General features: G+C 36.5%; 1 protein-coding gene across 1 annotated transcript in view; it reads right to left on the reverse strand.

The window, feature by feature from the left end:
• Nucleotides 1-5742: 5742 nt before the first annotated feature.
• Nucleotides 5743-21813, reverse strand: part of LIN28B (lin-28 homolog B) — a 128585-nt gene continuing 112514 nt past the window's right edge. Inside the window, exon 4 of the mRNA XM_046006657.1 lies at nt 5743-6112. Coding sequence (XP_045862613.1) covers nt 5743-6112 — 370 coding nt within the window. The remainder of the gene's footprint in view (nt 6113-21813) is intronic.

The following is a 21813-nucleotide window of genomic DNA, read 5'->3' on the forward strand; positions in this document are numbered from 1 at the left end:
AATTATCAAAAACTTGTTTTCGAAAAATTTTTCTTGATAAGACATGTTTAATGACGTTCATGGGAAAGTGTAAAAGTCCCCAATCCTATTCAATAAAACCCAATATTATTTTAAATCTATATTAATTTATGGGAAATAAATTAGAAGAGAGTTAAGGAAAAATATTAATGGTTATTTCTAGATAATGGGATTATATATTTTTCAAAATGTTTCTCATATTTGAAGTTGATGAAATATGTCATTGGTTATTTCCAGGTGATGACTATCTTAATTTTCTTTCAAGGCTCTCCATATTCTTTATAACAAAATACAATGCTACTTATATAACAAAGATACTCTTTTAAATAATAATTATCAACGAAACATTTATGCACTCACTCTCTCACAAGCATGAGATCTTCACATCCTAAAATCACTTTTGCACAAGATGAAATACTTACCACTACTGAATTGGACATTTAAAAAGGGTTAAGGTGGTAAATTATGTGTTTCTTACCATAATAAAAAATAAAAAGCAGCAGGAGTCATGGTACCACACACACACACACACACACCCCCAAAGAAAAAGGAAAAGGAAAAGTGAACCATCCAGGTGTAGAGCAGAAATGAAAATGAGTTTAATTGTCAGACTGGTCAATTTATAGAACACAACAGTTTTATCAAATTGTTTTTGTAGTATGCCAATACTGTATACATAGTTCGATAAATCTATATTCACATTTTAGATATTTGGTACTGGTATAATCTGGCTTTGATTGTTCTTTTTGAATACTTTAAAACTACTAGGAAAACACTGTAGGAAAATTCTAAAATGGTTTTTCCAAAAGGGTTGAACATTTTTGTGTTTGGGCCACTTTTCATGACCACATGAAGTATGTGTCTTGACTCCCACGCTTGCATACTCCAAGTTAGCTAACCCAGGATGATTCCTGATGAGGACAGGACTCACCTTTCCTCATTAAGATTTAGACTGAATGTATTCACCATCTGTATTGTCATAAGTTCCACATTTCTAATCACCGATATCTGAAGGTAAATTAAAACTTATGTTCAGGTAGGTGTAGATACTGCCTAAATGGCCTTTTATCCATTTTTTTCTTTAAACAATCATACAAATCATGAAAAATCTCAAAAACTCATCATAAATGCCAACGTTATATGTTTTATTTTTTAATCAAGTAATTTTTTTTAAACCTCAAAATATCCATAATTGACAGAATAAGACATTAGGCATGAAATGAGAATATAAAATCCATGGTCTGCAGAAAGGCAAACAGTACTCCAGTCCATCAAGATGACTATACATGAGTGAAATGCCATTCCGAACATCTACTCCTTTTTTGTCCTTTAAAAACATATAGTTCAAGTGTTTTTTAATTTTCACTTGTAAACAACATGAGCCAAAATGGACAATGAGGTAATCTAATTACTACACAGGATAATTTAAAAACACTAGATAAAACACCATATTAAAGACATATAGAAATCAGTGTTCACTTTGGTCTCTAGTATGGTTAGAGTTGTTAATACCAAAAAGCAACACACACTAATTAAAGCCAGCTTGGTGGTGGGTGCCAGTGGTTGATAGATACTAAGTAATTCAAGAGGTAGTCAACACCATCATTTTCAAGCTGGTAACACTCACAGGTGTTAAGCCACAGATGTATTAAATATTGTAATAGTTTGTCACAGTACAGTACTTTACCATAACTTCGCAGCTTTGTTCCAAATATAAAATTTAAGAACGATAAGGTCAACCTCTCACGCTAACTGAACAACTATGACACAGATCACACAACCACCACATCTTAAAGAGGCTGCTGACAGCTATGTAAGACAGAACTTGAGGCTTTTCACGAGTTGTTCTTTTCTAAAACAAATAAATCTCATTAAGACATCTAGAAAATTAAAGTCAGTGCGGCTGCACTTGTACACACTTTCCCAAATTTTATAACCGAAGGGGAAATACACATATATATTTTATGATAAACATTTCTTAGAGAAAACAGATAAATTAATTTAAATTAACTTTAAGACTTAATGAGATTTCCCATGTCCTGTATAATTCATCTTACAGTGAATGTTACAAAGTCTATTAACACTTATGGGCTTCTATTCACAAACTAAATACAACTAGCAGTAACTTGGGGCCACACTGGTGCAAAATAAAACTGGGCCAGAATATCTTAAAATATTGGCATTAAAACATCCTACGTTTATAGATGGATCGATGTTAATAACATGATGTTTCTTGATCTTTTCCCCTACATTGCACGCCAAACTTCCAAGTTATAAGCAGGTAAAAATATTTTAAAATGTTTTAGTTGTAAAAATACATCCAAAGTCTTTGAGTAAATACTAGAAATGCAAGTATAAAAAGGTTTCTACTATAATCTGCCATGTAGTGACGAATAGCTCCCAGGGCTAAGAGATGGGTAGAGCATCTTTCTTAGGAATTACACTTGTGTTGACATGGGGGTGAGATCAAGGGGCAAATAGTTCACACACCTCCTGCCCAACCCATTAGTAACCCCCGTAAACCGATGCTTCACACAGACCCTTCTCCTCAGTAGCCAGAAATGGCATTGCACGTTTACTCTATGTTCACTCCTTAGCAAGCCAGTGCTAGTTAGTTATGTGCCTAGGGCAATAATTCTGAACTACGCTTGGCCTCAGGGCAGCACGGACACACAAATGGAGATTGGCATCCTTTATACTTTTGCCCAGCATGAATACACTCATACACCAACCTCTTCTCCTGCTACCCCTTCCTGCCCTTCACCTCTGGGCAGAGCAGCTATTTCCAAGATTGCCTCTGTGGTTGGTTTTTTTTTTTTGTTTTTTTTTTTCTTAAGTGGAAGGGTGCCCATAAGTCTTTAAATTAAATACCTGATAACTTTAAAGAAATGCTTGGAGACTTTGCTAACTAAATGAGATGCGTCCTCATTCAGAAGTGTTTGTTAGAAACATAGAGTTGTGAATTGCTATCTACAAAACAGATTAAAAGGTTCTGTACCAGAGGATTATCAGCCCCTGTACGGCTGGAGCAGCACAAAGGTGAGCTATGCATCAACAATGAGGTAGCCTTTTGCTGTAAACAGAATATTTCACCCATGTAAATGGACATGTGCTCACATCAGTGATATTCACATATGCAAGGAGCTTGGGAATTTTGCTTTAGCGTACTTTTCACAGGAAATAAAAATAGGAAAACGGATATCTGATATTTGGAAACTGTGATCAAACTCAGAGGTAGTTATGACTAACATCAGTACATAATACTTATACAAAGGTCTAAGTTATTTGGTTTGTTTTGAGTAAGCAGGACTGTAGACTATTCTGGAAAGAAACAACAACATTATATGGTATGTTCCCTGAGCAAAGTTCTTTGTCCTGAGTATGTTATGTAATAGTGATAATATTTTTATATAAAAAATAAACCCCAGCTTTTAATCATAAGATAGGTTTGGTATGTGCTCTTAGTTCAGTCTGGTAAGATGCTTAAAATGATTTTAAATTGCACCCATAAGGTCCAGTTATAAAATGCTTTTCTTTTTTTTTTTTTAACCAAGATCTTAGCTCTGAACTTTTTATATGTAAACAGGGAATGTCCAATTCTCAAGTCCATAACTTCCTATGTCTATAAGGTCAAGGAACTTTGGTTTGAATTTTCAAAGTGACTTATTATGTTTTGCATTTTTACTGTTAAACCTGCTTATTTTGCCTGCTAAAAATTAAGCAATGCCACTTTGATTTGTCTACATAATTTAAATAAGCTTACAATCCTCACATAAGGCAAGGAAGTACTTCTCTATAGCTATTTATCACATTCAATATCGTCAAAGGTAAGCTTTGCATCACAGCACGTGGATGTTCCAGAATACACCGTGGAGAGTCTCACAAACACTGTCCCAGAATTCAAGCTGAGAGGTAAAGGGCTGGCGGCCCAGCCGCAGGCATTTCCTCGGAGGCATTTCCTCCAGACTGGGGCTTGCTCAAACCGCAGGAACTGCCTAAGACCCTCAGGGCAGGACAAGTTGGGGAAGGAGCAGAAGCTGCTCCGCAGAATGGATCTCATTTGACTCATGCTCTTGTCTTCTGATTATCTGAGCTTACACCAACAGGCTCACACAAAATGTTTTCTATTGCCAATGTTAAGCATTATAACTAATCGGTACCTTCTTGGAGATGTTTCAGAAATTTACCCATAACATCTAGAACCAGGAGGACACCAACATTTTTTTTTTTTTTTAAATGACTGAAACCTAAAGGGACCAATATGAGGACTGGTCCCAGGCCAGTTGACTCACATAATTGAGGACCGACCTGAGAAGTGTCTCTATCTCCATTACTGAATGTCCACCCTGAATGCACCATTTCGGTTACTTCAGCATGAGTAATGAAGGGAACCTCTGTCAAATTCATCTTAATGTACGAAATTCTTGTTGCTTCTGGTGGGAGAGTCCCAGCACCTCGGCCCCAGGCCCATCACTCCAGCTGCCTGCCACCAAATGCTGCACTTTTCAATATCCTTCACAGGGCCAACGTATTGGGCAATTACGAACACCCACTTAAACACCCACTTTTCATTCTCAACCCCAGTATTTTATTCTTACCTGTGCTGTTTTGTTTTAGAAACAAGTCAGATAACTCTCTTGGCGGGGGTGGGGTGGGGGGAATAAAAAACAGCCACCAAAAAAAAAAAAAAAAAACCTACACCAACGACTGGAGCTTTCCTCCAAAGTCTTCAGTAGTAAACAAGGAGAGCCCTGCTCGAAGCGATGGTTTGGACTGACTTCATCAAGGGAAGCTGCTGTTGCCACAACCCCTTCAAAACTTCACAACACATAAAGGATTATAATGAGCTGGTATCAAAATACCACTGAAAACAATCAATCACTACATTTCTACATTGCCCTCCCCCTTCATTTTTCTGAATAGGCATCTAATTCACAATCAAAACGTATGGATTAAAAACATGGAAATATCGGCACGGAAATTACACATTCATTGTCTTTTCTGGAGCTCTGTATCCCAGATTTCAAAAAGCTTATGGCAGTCAGAGGCATGTGGAGTTAAGGTACTGCCTTCAAAGGGGCTGGGGGTAGGGAGAAAATACTCTATAGATAACGATAAAAAGAGGCAATCCCAAACTTGGGAGAACTGATGACGTAAAACCTTTAGTACCATATGATTGGCAGCTCTGAGATCTGAAGTAGCCTTTGGTTCACACAAAAGGTAACAGTCATGTTTTTATTTTAATGTAATATAAAGGGAGTGGTATTTCAAGAAAAAAAAAAACAAAACACTCCAGGGGTTAGCTTTGAAACCATCTAAAATGCTTCCTACGGGGTTTTCAGTTTTGGGGGCTGTCCAATTCCGTGAGGGAGGGTGTGTGCTTCTATCTATAGACGCACATACATAAAGACAAATCCGCTTTATATACGTGTCCACATTCCTGTATCGATGCCTCCTACACACACACACACACTCAGGCTCTCTCCCTCGCACACATGCACATAAAGATATACATAGTATTTCATTCTCTGAATAACATAAAACATGACACCCTGCTCAAGTGTGATTTGCTTAGAGTGATTTGTCTGTTTAAAAAAATTCACAGTTCCTCAACAGTAGTTAAAAATCCCAAGTCAGCTGCTGCTGTGAAATACTGCTCCCCTGTACTTGCATGAGGTAGACTTCCCAACCGGGGAAAGAAAACAATACACTCAGGAAGAAGCGTTATGTCTTTTTCCTTTTTTGAACAGAAGGCCCCTTTTTGCTTGGTTCTTCCGGCGCTGTGGAGGACTTCGCCGAGGAAGCTTCTTGAGAGGACCTGCCTGGCCATTCTGAGATCTCGAACCTCGCCTCCTGAGCAAACGGCGGGGACGTGCAGCCATGCCCTCCTCCCAGCTCTCGAGGAAAAGTCGAAGTGCATGGCTGTGCTTCTGCTTCCTGTCTTCCCTGAGAACTGGCGGGCGGCTGCGCCACAGTCTTGTGTGGGCAGTTTGCCACCATGTGTGCGATGCTCTGACAGTAATGGCACTTCTTTGGCTGAGGAGGTAGACTACATTCCTTAGCATGATGATCAAGGCCACCACAGTTGTAGCATCTGCAACAGAACAGCAGAGACGTCTCAGCAGCGGGGAGCAAGTGTCATAAAATGTGTTACAAATTAAAAAAAAAATACAAACTGTCGATGAGATCAGCCTGTTTTAATGTGCCCTCTTAATAAGTATGTAATGCTATTTTTTAAAAAATAGTTTATTTATTTATTTATCAGAGAGACAGACCGCACAAGCAGGGGGAGCAGCAGGCAGGCTTCCCACCGAGCAAGGAGCCCAATGCGGGACCATCCCAGGACCCTGACCTAAGCTGAAGGCCGACGCTTAACCCACTGAGCCACCCAGGCGTCCCTGAAATGCTATGTGCTTCCAAGACCATCTCACCAAAATGCTCTCACAGAGTTATAAAGCTATTTGTGCTAAACACAACAGTCAATGAAAAACAAGAGTACTAAAACATGAGACACTAGTCACTTCCATAGAGAAATGACTTTTTTTTAAAGACTTGACAGGTTCTTTTAAGAGAACAGTGTAGTCCACTAGAGGGCAGCCAATGTTCAAGAAAAAAACCACAAGCTCGCTTTAAAAAGAAGCCCGTTAAAAAAACAAAGCTGTTGTGACATAGAAATACACACCGGGAATGCACTCCGCAATTGAGAAAATTATAGACCAAATTAAATTTCATTTCTTTAACAGTTCTTTGCGTGTTAACTATGTTGACTGTGGAAACCAGATGAACTGGAAGAATTTTATCCTTTGTACAAATTAAGTAATGAAGGGAAATTTGATATATAAGAAGTCAGATGTCTATGGTGAGTGATATCTGGAAAATTACCAAGTAATTTTAAAGCAATACAGTAAGTATTTGAATCAGAGGAAGCTATAAAAGAAAGCTTCTAAATTCTGGGAAGAATTTTCTTTTAAATTGAAATAAATCTAAATCTACCCTTAATTAGTATTTGAATGCAGACTGGGGGCATGGCTTTGTGTGACATGTCTGAAAATCTGACTGTTTCTAAAAGCTGAACAAGTAAATTATTTGGGAGATAAATTTGCTCAAATTTAGTCAGATTTTCTTTGAAAATTTTATGTTCAAAACAAGCAGAGAAAATAATATTGTATACTTACAAAGGTTTTTAATCTACTTGTTGAGTATAGAATGTGTTTGTTTTGTCTCCAAATGAAAATTTTTAAGAGTTTTGTTTTAAATTTATTTCCAAATACATTTATGAATCTGAAATTCTTAATACGAAGCACAGATGACAAGTCACAATGCTTTTTAAAAAGATAACAAAAAAATGATACCAGTGAGCATCAACTTAAGACTATAATGACAAAAATTAATTATAATTATGCAGTCAAATGCTCTTCCACTGAGCTATACCCCCGACAAAAATTAATTATAATTATGTATGTGTGTGTGAGAGAGAGAGAGAGAGGGAGAGAACAGCAAGTTTAACAACTTAAACTACCATATATTTCAAAGACAAATGACTAAACTACTAACCAACCAAATAGTATATGTAGGACAATTAGTATTCTGTTTTCTGGGTCAACATATTAAGAATATTTTGTTGTTATGTGTTTTGTTTTGTTTTTACCAGGCAGAAACTAGGGTACCTATAGCCTATTTCTTCAGTTACCAATATTACCTTACAGATATTAGAATAATGGATTCACAACCTGGGCTTTCGTTCTTTGTAATAATTAACAAGTATTTATCCCAGGGAAAAGGAATCCATCATATTTTTAAAAATTTAAGGGAAGAGCTGAAAATCCACTTTTTCTGATTATTTATTATGCAATTATATACCTTAATATAATAAATTAATAAAATAATATTACAATCCAGATTCAACATTGTTTCAGCCATGTGTTCTAAGAGATAATGCAAAATTAAAGAACAATAAAAATTACCAATGAATGGTTGAAATTCAGGTCCCCCAAATAACACCCTCAAAAATGGCATCTTTGAAAAATATAACTGTATTACTTCTCAATAATGTTTTCCCACACAGTTTTCTTCTACCATGGATTAAGTGAATTCTTAAATTAAATTTGCACATCTACAAAATGTCTCCTTTTGAATTTAATTCACTTCCTTGAGGATAACATCCACTCAGGAGCTCATTGTCGAAGAGGAGAAAATAGGTTAAAGCCTTCAGTAATAGAACAGGCTCTCCTGCGGACACATCAATTTCATCCATCACTGTGGTGTGCGCAGCGTTATCCAATGCAGGGATCCGTTCTGCCCACTCAATTTACCAAGGGCCTCGTGTCAGGATTCCACTTTTACAAATGGGGCCTTCCATCATATTCTGTATGTGCATTTACCATTACATTTGGGTTTAAAACATCATTTTAAAGGACACTGTGTAATTTTTTGTTTCCTTGCATCTTGATCTACTCCGTTATTCACTTTCCTAGCTTTTCGGATATGTGCTATCATGAGGCCAGACTGTCTTCCACACTGAAAAGATTTGCATGCAGTGGATATGTGCTCAGTCTTAAAAGCAGAGGAGTGGTATTTATTCCCCTCTTCTATTTAATCATTCAGCGTCAATCACGCTTACTAGGAGTGCAGATCACACCCCATTATGAAGCCCTGTCCTTCCCCAGGGACTGATACCAAAATGGAAATGTTCAGCTACCTTTCAGCCCACAAATGATACCACACCACACACCCCGTACAAGCTCTACGTGGTACTTGTTTCCTTTGTTCAGTGTCCACACCTCTCCCAATCAGCTGGCTTTTATTAGTTTGAATGAATCTTAACATCTGATGTGAGCATAAAAATGGCATGTGTGCCCTTGTGTAGTTACATGCTCAAGAAATATAAGCACCCAGACTCACAAGCAAAAGACTACACATGAAAAAAACCATAATCATACTTCATTATACATTCCTATACCCAAGAATAAAAAGTAAAATCATACATAGTATTTTATAAAATGATGAACCAATGGCACAAAGGATATTTTATCTATTGAACATAAAGTAAAATAAAAATGTTTAGATTAGTCTCAGAACTTTATCAAGTTTTTTGTAAAATTATAAATACTTTAATTCTAATGAGTTAGCACATTCTACAGATATTACTTCTTATTTAAGATGTTTTTGAAGATGAAAATAACAATAAAAATGGAGCCAATTTTTAAAAAAAATTATCAAAATAAGATGAACTTTTTTTTTTTTAAGATGAACATTTTTAAATGAAACAATGCCAACAATAGATATAGTAGGATAGAAGCACCTAAAATAGCAAAATAAAAGCAAATATTTAGGGCTTGAGAACTATATAATTATGTTATGAAATAAGTAATTAGGGGGGGTCTTAACAAACTAAGCCCAAACAATGACATTACTTAGTAAGTTAATCAAACATATGCAAAGTTCTGAGGATTCTAAAACAAAAATGAAAATTCTCATCCTGAAATCAGAATTTAGATCTGCTATGGCCCTTTGAAAAATTCCCATTTTTGAGGTTCAAGCTGCAGAACAACTAAATTACATTTTCAAATGATAATAGTAACAGTGATTAGAACTGAGCTCAATTGAAAGCCACAAGGTTAGAATATGGATGTTAATTTTTTAAATGATACCTCAATGATTTAGATAAAATAATCAATTGTATGTTCTGCCTGGATCTCAAAAGTGATAATAACTTGGGGAGAGGGATGCTTCTTCATGGAGAGCCAGCTTTGCCTATCTAAAAGTGTAATGGGAAAAACAGATTAGGCACTTCTAAGTATTTGGAAGTGTTAACTTTGTAAGAATTTATATGGAAAATTAAATCTACATTCTGGGGGGCTTGAAGGGGCATTAAGGACAAGGATACAGAGATCTGTAAGCTTCTCAAGAACAAGCAAATACTGAGACAACAGTGAGTTAAGTAGTATCGAGGAGAGAAAATGGAAAAGAGGACATAAAAATCCATGGAAAAGAAAGATGTGAAAAACAATCAATAAAGTTTCCAAGTGGGAGAACAGAAAAGTCACAGATTGGAAAGAATTCCAGAAACCAATCTGGAGAAAGAGTAACTGACTCTTTGAAGAGATTGTTTATTAATCCTGATACAGTCCAACTAAAATCCGGAAATGATACTAATGACATTCAAGACTACAGTTTTTTCATTTCATTTTTTTTTAAGATTTTATTTATTTATTTGACAGAGAGAGAGATCACAAGTAGGCAGAGAGGCAGACAGAGAGAGAGAGAAGCAGGCCCCCTGCTGAGCAGAGAGCCTGATGCGGGACTCCATCCCAGGACCCTGGGATCATGACCTGAGCCGAAGGCAGCGGCTTAATCCACTGAGCCACCCAGGCACCCTCATTTTATTTTTAAAGATTTATTTATTTTAGAGCTAGGGTGTGAGAGAGTGCAAGTGGGGAAAGGGACAGAGGAAGGAAGAGAGAATCCTTAAGCAGACTCCCTGATGAATGCAGAGCCCCAAGGGGACTCAATCTTATGACCCTCAGATCATGACCTGAGCCAAAACCAAGAGTCGGATGCTTAACCGACTGAGCCACCCAGGTCTTCCAGTATAGTTTTGGATTTTAATATGACTGACACTTGTTATCTAATTCAATTGTCTGCCAATCAACCCAACTACCCAGGAGTGTGAGATGCCAGTGTGGGAGTGGGAGGAGGTGGATGGCAGAAATGCCATCAAAGAACCTGAGAGAGCTAAAGAAAAGGAACAGATCCAGAGAAGCTTTTGATGGAAGCAATCTGCCCACCCCGTACCTCCTGAGGATCACAGAGTCTTCCAGAAGGCCCCATTTTGTTTTGATAGTGTCCATACATTCTAAATTTATACCTGGGTATAGTTTATTCACTTCACAGGATCTGCCCCAACATACCAAGAGGAGAGTTAGAAAACTTGGATAAATTAGAGTTGGAAAAGCCTTTCAATAATGCACACATTTTCAGATCTCTATCAAAGCAACCTATTCTTTACATGAATCTGTTTCCTTGTATCTCATTCTTCTTATATCGACTCTTAAAGCTATGAGCCAACTCAGCAATAAAACATTTTAGTAAGATTAATTTTTATATATTTTTCTTAAGTACAGTGGTAAAAACATTCAGTTTTTAAAAATACTGGCTAGTGGTGATTTATGACTTTTAAAAAGTTGGGGCACCTGGAGGGCTTAGTCATTAAGTGTCTGCCTTTGGCTCAGATCATGATCCAAGGGTCCTGGGATTGAACCCTGCCAGGGTTCCCTGCTCAGTGGGAAGCCTGCTTCTCCCTCTCTGACTTCCTGTGCTTGTGTTCCCTCTGGAGCTGTGTCTCTCTCTGCCAAATAAATGTAAAAAATCTTAAAGAAAAAAAAAGTTTCTTATGGAACAAATACATATTTGACACCAAAAAAAAGGTATGTGTATTTTTTGAAACACAGAAGCCAGTATCTCCCTAAATTACCTTAACTCATGTGAAAAATAAAATGAGTTATAGAGTAGGGCTGAACATATTGTTAGCAGAATTAAAATAATAATAAAAATAATAAGAGGTTTAACTTATTAAAAGTTTACTATGTTCTAGACACTGTACAGAAGGTTTCTAGTGTGTTACATAATTTACTCTTCCCCCCAAACCCTATAAAGTAGGTACTATAACATTTCCTTTGTGTTGATGAAACAACTAAAACTTGAGTTTACAAAGAAGGAAATTTTAATTGAAAATAATTTCCCTTGCATTTTCTTTAAAGTTTTTTGGTTTTTGTTTTTTTGACAGAGATCCCAAGTAGGCAAAGAGGCAAGCAGAGAGAGGGGGAAGCAGGCTCCCTGCTGAGCAGAGAGCCCAATGCAGGATCATGACCTTGAGCCGAAGGCAGAGGCTTTAACCCGCTGGCCACCCAGGCACCCCTCCCTTGCATTTTCATTATATGAAAAATTATACCTAACAATAGATGTAAATTTTATTACATGTAAGTCTAAAAAATAGAGTCCTGAATTTAAAACAGCAACACACACACAGATTTGTAACATTATTTCCCAAGATTCGGCTCACTGCTGTCACTATGATAGAGGACATAAGTGTCTCTCACTGAATGATCCCATCTATGCCATGAAGGTTGGGACTAATCTAGTCCAGAGTTTTCAATGTCAATGCCCAGTTTTATTTCTACTCCTCTTGTACCATAGGTGGAAAATTTTTGTCTAAAAATTAGTAAATAATTTTTCCATTTTCCTTAGTCATATATGTTTAAGTCTGTAAGTCAGAACTGCAGGATGACATGTTATAATCAGAGCTATCAAACTAGCTCAATAAAATGCCAGTCAAAATAAAGAACTCTGACATTTTAGTTAGCCCATGAAGTCATATTATGATGTGTATGATTTATTTAGGCCTTGAAATAAATACTATGATGAGATTCTATTGGTTGGAGTGAATGTAAATTGAGAAGGCATCTTTTAGAGGGCAATTTGACAGTGTATTTAAAAATATTATATGGTACATATATTTTAAAAATAAAATAAAATAAAATAAATATTATATGGTACATATATTTTAAAAATAAAAATATGGTACATACCCTCTCACCCAACAACACTAACTCTAAAAATCTGCCTGTAGAGATTCCCTACTATATTAGAAATAGTGTTGCCTGTACCAGTAAAAAACAGAAAAATCGAATGATAATAGTAATACTAACAATAATAATAAATGCTTGTGATCAAAACTGGATGATCTGCTACAGAATCGACGTTCTTCACCACTGAGCTACAAACGTGTGAAAATGGAAAGGAAATGAGAGCCATGTGTATTGAGAAACACTGTAGATATTGAAAGAAATGAAGTAAAAAAACATTTTTTAAAATAAGGTAGATCTTTATGTATTCAAATGAAAAGATCTCCAAGATAAATTAAGGCAAACCACAGGATAACGCATATAGTATAATACTACTTATGTTTCAAAAACTGTATATGTTTAAAGGTAATTGTACGCAATTTTTCAAATGCATGGAAAAACCACTGGAAGGATAAATGGTAAACTAAAAGGGGTTACATCTGAGGAGAAGAGAGGTATAATGTGAAGGAGGGCTTTCATGTTTACTCTCTAATTTTTGTAGAGTTTCCTTTTTATTTATTTTTTATTATTTATGTCTTTATTTTTATTTTTAGAGAGAGAAAGGGAGTATGCGTGGTGGCAAGGGACAGAGGGAGAGGGATAAGGAGAATCTTAAATAGGCTCCATGCCCAGTGGGGAGCCTGACACGGGGCTCGATCTCACAACCCTGACATCATGCCCTGTGCCCACATCAAGAATCTGACACTTGACTGACTGGGCCACCCAGGCGCCCTGAGTTTCTTTTTTAAATAACAGGTAGGAATTTATATGTTGTTCATGTAATTAGAAAAAGAGCAATTCTATAGCTCCACCTCCATGTTGTAATTCCACCATTATTACTGTTTGTCACTGGGTGGTGAACTTGTATACCAGCAGTTCTGGAGTCATCTTGGAAGCTTTTAAAAAATACTTATACCGAGATGCTACTCCATGCCGATTAAATTAGAATCTCTGAAGATGGAGGCCCACGTCTGAATACTTTTTGAAAGCTTCCCAGGTGGTAGTGAACAGCTTCTTGAGAACTATATACAATCTGAGTTAGCACTGACAACCATACAAGGAGATCACTCATAATCCCAACCATTAAGGAATGTGGTTCAAAAAGAATAAATCTCCCCAAACACTGTTTCAACAGATCACTGATGCCTCAGAAAGAAGGAAGGAAAGAAAGGAAGGAAGAAAAAAGTGTGTATGTATTTTATTTCCTTATAGGAAATAAACGAAACATGATTCCCTAAAATCTCCGGTTGTGGGAGCACAAAAGCCCATCACCTTTTACCATCACTGATTCCTGCTAATTGTGGAAGTAAACCAGTGCAAGGAACTACTGCATTTAGCTTTAGATGTAGTTTCCCTGCTTCTGAGACCATTATTCAATTCTGAGTTCATCAATCAAGGATGGATTCAATGTTAAGAACCCGTGTCATCAAATGGGTGATAACTTACAGCTCTTCATCAATTGCTACTTTCTCTTAACTTCACCGTCATTACCAATTAACATGTATTGATTTCCCATAATAACTCAAGTCTGCATCTTCTGTTGCTTGCATCTAAAATAATTATCAAAAGCATATAAATTTAGTATAGATAAGACTCCTGCAAACATTTCTATGACCAAGTTTTGTTGGCTATTACATAAAAATTACTTCCTTATGAATATAAATATAAAACCAAGATCTTTGCTTTATATAAAAATCTATTAGCCATGGCACTTAAAAAATCTCAAATATTTAAACTGCATTTCACCTGAAAGAGTGCCATGGATAAAGTAACTACCGCTCACTCTGTCTTCCCTAGAGAAAGGGAAAGTACAGGATAGACAATTGAAAGAAAACTGGCTTAGTTAGACCACCTGAAGGGTAAGTTTTCAATATATCTTTTTTAAAAGCAAAATTTAGTTAGTATTATTGCCATACAGTTCTTTCTGGTGCAAAATTAATGGCAGTTATCTGGATGGCTCTGTATTGTCTAGTTCTAGTCAGAGTAAGGGTCAGTGTGTTGTGGCATAGAACTAATGTGAATTCTAAACTCTAAAACTGCTCGCAGTGGAGGGGCACCTGGCTGGCTCAGTTGGAAGAGCATGTGATTCTTGATCTCGGGGTTGTAGGTTCAAATCCTAAGTTGGGTGTAGAGATTACTACAAAAAATATGTAAACTTTAAAAAAAAATTATTGGCAGTGGAAAAAACACTCTAGTTCTCCTCCAAACTTAGTGTTCAGACCATTTAACTAAACTGATCTAGGGTATGCACTGAGTTCAGAGGGTATTTTTTACTTACCAACTATTTTTCTATCCTCTTTCATCATCTTGTTCTATGATGGGAATTTGTCTAGATACCTTGTTTATCAGTGAATTCAACTGCTTCTAATACCCATGTAATCATTTTCATAAAATGAAAGGAAAACAAAAAAAGCACTTAAGAGGGACGCCTGGGTGGCTCAGTGGGTTAAGCCACTGCCTTCGGCTCAGGTCATGATCTCGGGGTCCTGGGATCGAGTCCCGCATCTGGCTCTCTGCTCAGCAGGGAGCCTGCTTCCCTCTCTCTCTCTCTCTGCCTGCCTCTCTATCGACTTGTGATCTCTCTCTGTCAAATAAATAAATAAAATCTTTAAAAAAAAAAAAAGCACTTAAGAATATCTACTATGTGCAGGGAGAAAATTATCTGAGAAATAATATTTTTAAAAATCCATACTAAATAATATTCCAGAATTCCGGATAATTCCAGAGTGAAAAGGAGATCAATTTCCCGGAGCAACCGATTAATTAAAAAAAAAAAAAAAGTCAACATAAGAAATATTTTATTTATATTTCAGAGCACTAGGGATAAGATTATAAAAATTTTTCAGAAAATTGTATCAACAGTAATGAACATTCGATGATCTTTAGATGTCTTACAACTAAGACTGGAAACAAGAAGAAAATTTTAAAATGCCCTTAGCATTTTGGAGAAAATCATTTCCAACATAGAAAAAAATATACTATAAGTACAATTTGGCACTAGACAGTAATGGAATGTATGTAAATAGTCAGCTGAATGGTAAGACTTACGTATTTACATATTTTATGTTGCTTAATGTCTTCTGACTGCTTTCTGAACCATCTTATGTTTATTAGTTTTGGGACATTCTCTCTGATAAATGCATGGCCTGTCATCTGTATCATAATGCCAGCCAAAAATGCACCAAAGCGTCTTGAAAAACAGCTAAAATATAGTAATAGCTCTATTTGCAAACCTTTCATCATCTTATGATAACAAAATGGTAAGATGGAAAATGTGGGGGGCAGGCATGTGATGAACGGCAGTGCCGGGTTTCCAGCAAAGCAGGGATGAAACGCATAGCAGTTTTAAAAGAGAAGAGGATACGGAAGGAGAGAGAAATCACTGAAGAAACAGGGACAAAGGGAGCCTTTCTCATGGAAGGGCACTTCAATCAGGTATAATTATAAGCCAGACATTTTGGTATTTCATTCCACTATGGGTAGAAGTACTTGGTAGATCTTGTGGCAATCCCACAGAACAATAATCATTTGTTCAGGGTCTGCTACTTTGTACCATAGCTTAAGAAAGAGCATAATAATGAATTCTAGGTCAGAAGCTAAATCTGTATTTCAGATAAAAATGTTATCTCCCTTGTAGGTAACAAACAACATTCCAGGCAGGTAATCGGTTCTGGCTAATGGAAAAGTTGAAAAAACAAGGAGAAAGATGTACTTAAATACAGATAACTCAATGCTTTCCAATGTCTTGGAAGAAAAACCAGTTTGTTATGAAATTGGACCCAATCTCACAGGCAGTGGACATTCTGCCAGCATGGCTTTTATGATCCAACACAACTAAGGAGGACATCTCTCAGGACATCTCTCTCTCTCTCATACATGTGTACACAAACACACAAGCATGTGCCGCAAGCTGTCCACAGTGGTAGTGTGTAACCATCCAAACTGTGGATTTAAATGTATCCTTGTTGGAACCAAGTTCAGTTCATATTTGTCACAGTGGCTTTTAGGTAGGGAGTATTTTCAGGTTACTGCTGGTATCCAATATAAAGGAAAGGAAAGACAGTCAATATTTAACTAGAAATGGTTAAAATTGGGTGTCTCCTTAAATGAGAGAATCAGATTATAATATGCAACCTGAAAATGTTGGTTCATTTATCTATTTTAGCAGTCTTGCTGAAAATGTAAAATCCCCAGGGCTGCTTGCATTTCCCTAGAACATTTCCATTCACCAGTGACAGAGGGGCGACACTGGCTGTAGGTAAGCCTTGGTAGAGGCGGAAGAAAGGCAATTCCACTACTGCTTTTGTGTCAACTTTTATAATTTTTTCTTCTCTTGGTCATCACATGATTTCTTTCTTTCGCAATGTAATTTTTTGTTATTTTACAAGTCATTCTAAAGTGATAGCTCTCTCTCTTTAGATATATGTTGAATTTTTTTTTTAACTATTAAAGCACAAGCAATTTTAAAAGAGTAGTTTCATCATGACTACTTGATGTGTGAAACAATTTGTTATCTAGAGAAATGGATGTAAACGTCAAAACAATATATGAAAGAATTTAAATACATAATAAAAAACACCTTAGGTATATAAACAAACACCATAGAATAAAATTGACTGGCTCATATCTTATCACACCTTGCTGTTAAAACACAGAAGGAAGAGAAGGCATGAGGAATTTCAAAAGAAAGAAAGATGTACAGAGGGCAAGAATCAATTTTGCTGCATGATTGATGCCCCGCACAGCAGAAGGTTAGATTACAGTTTCAGATTTATGCTGGTTGTTTGCAAGCTGGAGGCAACGAGAGGGCTAGATTAGAAGATTTTAGCCAAGTGAGCTATTATTTAGCCCAACGGGTTATTGAAAGCATTGAAATTACTATGACTAAGTTACTTTTGGTGCAAGTGTCAATATTGGTAGTATTTGAGTTTCTATGAAGACAGAGGGTTTAAACACCTTCCAGTTGTTGTATTACTAAATTAACACTGAATTTCCACTATGTTACTGAATTAGTAAGAACTATGTATAAACTTTCCATTTTGACAATGTTTATATGGGTAGCATTAAAACATATTTATAGAGGGCCTGTTGTTCTAGAGTATGTTGCTTAGTACGATCTACCCAAAATGTATCCTCAGGATGAATCGTGTGCGGGGGGCCAAAGAAGACTGTGCCAAACCATCCCAATTTCTAGGGCTATTCAGGAATCGGGACTTAAAACTATTCTGCTGAAATCACCAATGAGTGGCTTCTAATGATCAGTAAGTTTGGTCTCCCATTCCAGCATCAACTAATGCTGAGGAAAATGATGAACTACAGATAAGAAATACATGACCTCTGTCCACTCCTCCTCTAGCCCCGTTGGTCTTTCTGCGACTATCTATTCTCTTTTGTCAAGAATCAGCAGTTCTTAAATTGTTCACCACGTAGGTAGGTAGGTGAAAACCGAATGAAGAAAAATCATGACTATGTCTAGATAATCTCCCTAAACGGTGATATCAAGTCCTTTCTATATAAGACTGATCTTGAAAAATAAAGCCTAAGGCAAAATCATGGACGGCATTGTTGGTTTTCATGACTACTTCTTTTTTTCCTTCCTTACTGGTTGCAGCTGCCCTTCATGTTATCCAGCTGTTTACATGAATAAAAGCTTGAGGGTTTAGCTGCTAAGGCATCCCTGGCAGATCTTTTCTCTGGTCACAGATCCCTTAAGGAGTCTTGTTTTTTCCCTATTTGAACATTTTAAGGCTGTGACCCTGTGAACACATGGCCACAGTTGTAAAAGAAATGGCTGTCAAGCCAAGGATGGAGGTTAAAAACTGAAGGTAGGCATGAGAAGGGCAGACAGGTCCTCCTCAGAGTCAGGATTGTTTACACATGTCCGAATACTCCTAAGTGCTAAGATTAGGCCTAGATTCTACACATTAACTGATTCATTTGTGTATACTCTATAAGACAAGACAAGCTCCTGAGTATCTGAGCAAAGGAATTTTCACCTCCTCTGGTCATACTCTGAATTTGGCTGATAGAAGTTTGTGTGAAGAATTTAGTTTATTCCTTTAGTGAGACAAAAGAAACAAAGGCACTGAATGATTTTTTTATGTTTTTCTAACAAAAAAAATATTGAAAAGTATGGCAGATATAGTGAAAGGCAGTAAATTTGGCTAATACTAATCTTTTTAACTTTAAAAATGTACATATTTCAGAAAAGTAAAAATTATAAAATATGGTAGCGCAAATGGCAAAGTGCTATTTATTTATCACACTGAATGTGAAGTTCTTTTTATAACTTAATTGAATATAACACATATATAGGGGAAAAGCTGTGTTTCAGTGGGAAGCTGCATTGTCTAGATCTAGATAGAGCTCACACTATGGATTAACTGATTCTGATTTAAGAGAGTAATTTCCCAGCTCTTTAAATTGCCAATAACTGATAGCAATGCAAAGCTATTCTTGACCATACAGAGGCAAATTCTGTCCTGTCAGGTTCCACTGAATTTTCCCACCCTGAAAGAAGCACATTTTTCATTCATTAGATATTGATTTCAATATTCCTGATCTACAAATCTGTCTGTTCTTTGGACTGTCCTTTGAACAGGTTATTCCAGCTGTCTGTTTTCCTCATGTCATTGGATTAAATAAAATCTTTAACATTTGCTCATTTTTTATCTGTATCAACGTCAAGATGTTATCATTTTTTAAAATTATCCTTTAATTCTCACACAGTAAATATTTAACCATAGAAGCCACTGGTTGAAATGCAAAGTTCATTATGACATCATTAGGATCTTGCTCTTTAAGCACGTAGAATCTAGAATAAAGTAAATGCACAACTAACTTTAATCCCCAGGGTTATTGAACCCGTACTAGTTTCTACGTTTATTCTCAGTGATCTTATTTTTTTAATACCTTGAAACGTTTGGCTCTTTCATAATCCTGGGAATTACTTCCAACTTCACTAAAAAGGAGCTTAAAATAACACAAAAATTTTAATTTTTCCAAAAAAGACATGTAAATGGTCAACAGATACCTGAAAATGTGCTCAACATTGCTAATTATCAGGGAAATGCAAATCAAAACCACAATGAGACATCACCTCACTCCTCTTAGAATGGCTGTACCAAAAAGACAAGGGATACCAAGTATCAGCAAAGATGTGGAAAAAAGGAAATCCTTGTGCACTGCTGGTAGGATTGTAAATGGTACAGCCACTGTGCAAAATAGTATGAAGACTTCTCAAGTTAAAAATAGAAATACGATATGATCCAGCGATTCCACTTCTGGGCATATATCCAACTGAAATAAAATCACTATCTCAAAGAGCTATCAGCACCCCTGTGTTCACTGAAGCATTATTCACAATAGCCAAGACATAGGAATGACCTAAAAGTCTACTGATGGGGGCGCCTGGGTGGCTCAGTGGGTTAAGCCGCTGCCTTCGGCTCAGGTCATGATCTCAGGGTCCTGGGATCGAGCCCCACATCGGGCTCTCTGCTCCACGGGGCGCCTGCTTCCTCCTCTCTCTCTCTGCCTGCCTCTCTGCCTACTTGTGATCTCTCTGTGTCAAGTAAATAAATAAAATCTTAAAAAAAAAAAAAAAGTCTACTGATGAATGAATGGATAAAAAAAATGTGGTATACATACACATAAGGGAATATTATTCAGCCATAAAAATGGAAATCCTGCCATTTGTGACTACATGGATGGATCTTGAAGGTATTACGCTGAGAAATTAGTCAGATGTAGAAAGACAAATACTGTATCATTTTACATGTGTAGAATCTAAAAAAAAAAAAAGTCAAAGTCACAGAAACAGAGAATAGAAAAGTGGTTGCTGGGCTTGGGGGGGGAGGAAGAAGTGGGAAGGGGTTGGTAAAAGTATACAGATTTTCACCTGTAAGATGAATAAGGTCTGAGGATCTCAGGTATAAATATCATGGTAACTACAGCTGATAGCATCATATTGTATAACTGACACTTCCTTAGAGAGTAGAACTTAAGTCTTCTGCCAAAAGAAAAGAAAAGAAAGATAAATATGTGAGGTGATGAATGTGTTAGTTAACTAGAGAGTGGGATCTTTTCACAGCATATACATATACCATGTTATCACAAGTACACTGTATTTTACAATTTTATCTGTCAATTAGACTGCAATAAAGCTGAGGTGGAGGAGAAAGAATATTTCCCTTACAGGCCTATATGACACCTTAATAGCTTTTTCTTTTATCTCATATTTTATAGAATTTTCCCCCTGGCTTGCTGACTTTTCGACTCACTATGGTGGAAAACGCTGAAACAAAGGTCAGGAATCTTTGGCCCTTCTTTTTAGTTCTAATACTAACTTTCCATCTCACTTGTAAGATGGTGCTAGGATTTGAATTCTCTCAATTCTCTCCCATGATCTTGGTATCACTGTACCCTTGTAATCAACTCAGACTGGTTTTATAACTTTCTCCAAGAAATATTTGCCAGCCCAGTAGTGGGAAAAACAATGGGAGGCAGAAAAGACCCAAATTTATCTAGAGTTGCCATTGGCAAAGTGGATATTGGAAAAGACAGGAGGGTCAGGAGGACTTAGTTCTTACTGAAATGAGCACTCCAAACTGAGAGGATAGGCAACTGAGACCAGAAGAACTCAGATGATGAGAAAAAGGAAGAGAGGATTTCCGATACCTACACTCAACGGCTCAATTTCTTCTACTTTCATAACATTAATATCAGTAACATTACATGTTCATTTGGAGTCAAGATTATGTAAATCATCTCTCAACTGCCTCATGCAATCCTGGAATCCAAAATTGTTGGCACAGAACTTAAATCAGCTTAACTGATTCTGCACTGCCTCCATAATATTCTATTAATCATACAATTAAATAATTTTCTGATAACTGGGAAATAGCCATTTTGAACATAAGGTTTTCACTGAAAAAACATTTTTAATAATGTAATCATCTGGAGGAGTGACAGTAGTGAAATAAATCATCACTATTCCATCGTTCTTCAACTTCATTATTGCATTGCCCAAACTCAGGAGACAGAACTTTTGTAGTCTTTTTCTTTTTAACCTTTTATTAAACAACATTGAGAATTCAGAATTTTTCATTTCCTGTCCATAATAGCAAAGAGAAGAAAATTGACAGAAGATGTTTTGTAATTGTTAGACAAGTAA

The sequence above is a fragment of the Meles meles genome, chromosome 5 (genome assembly GCF_922984935.1).
Source record: "Meles meles chromosome 5, mMelMel3.1 paternal haplotype, whole genome shotgun sequence".
Classification (NCBI taxonomy): domain Eukaryota; kingdom Metazoa; phylum Chordata; class Mammalia; order Carnivora; family Mustelidae; genus Meles; species Meles meles.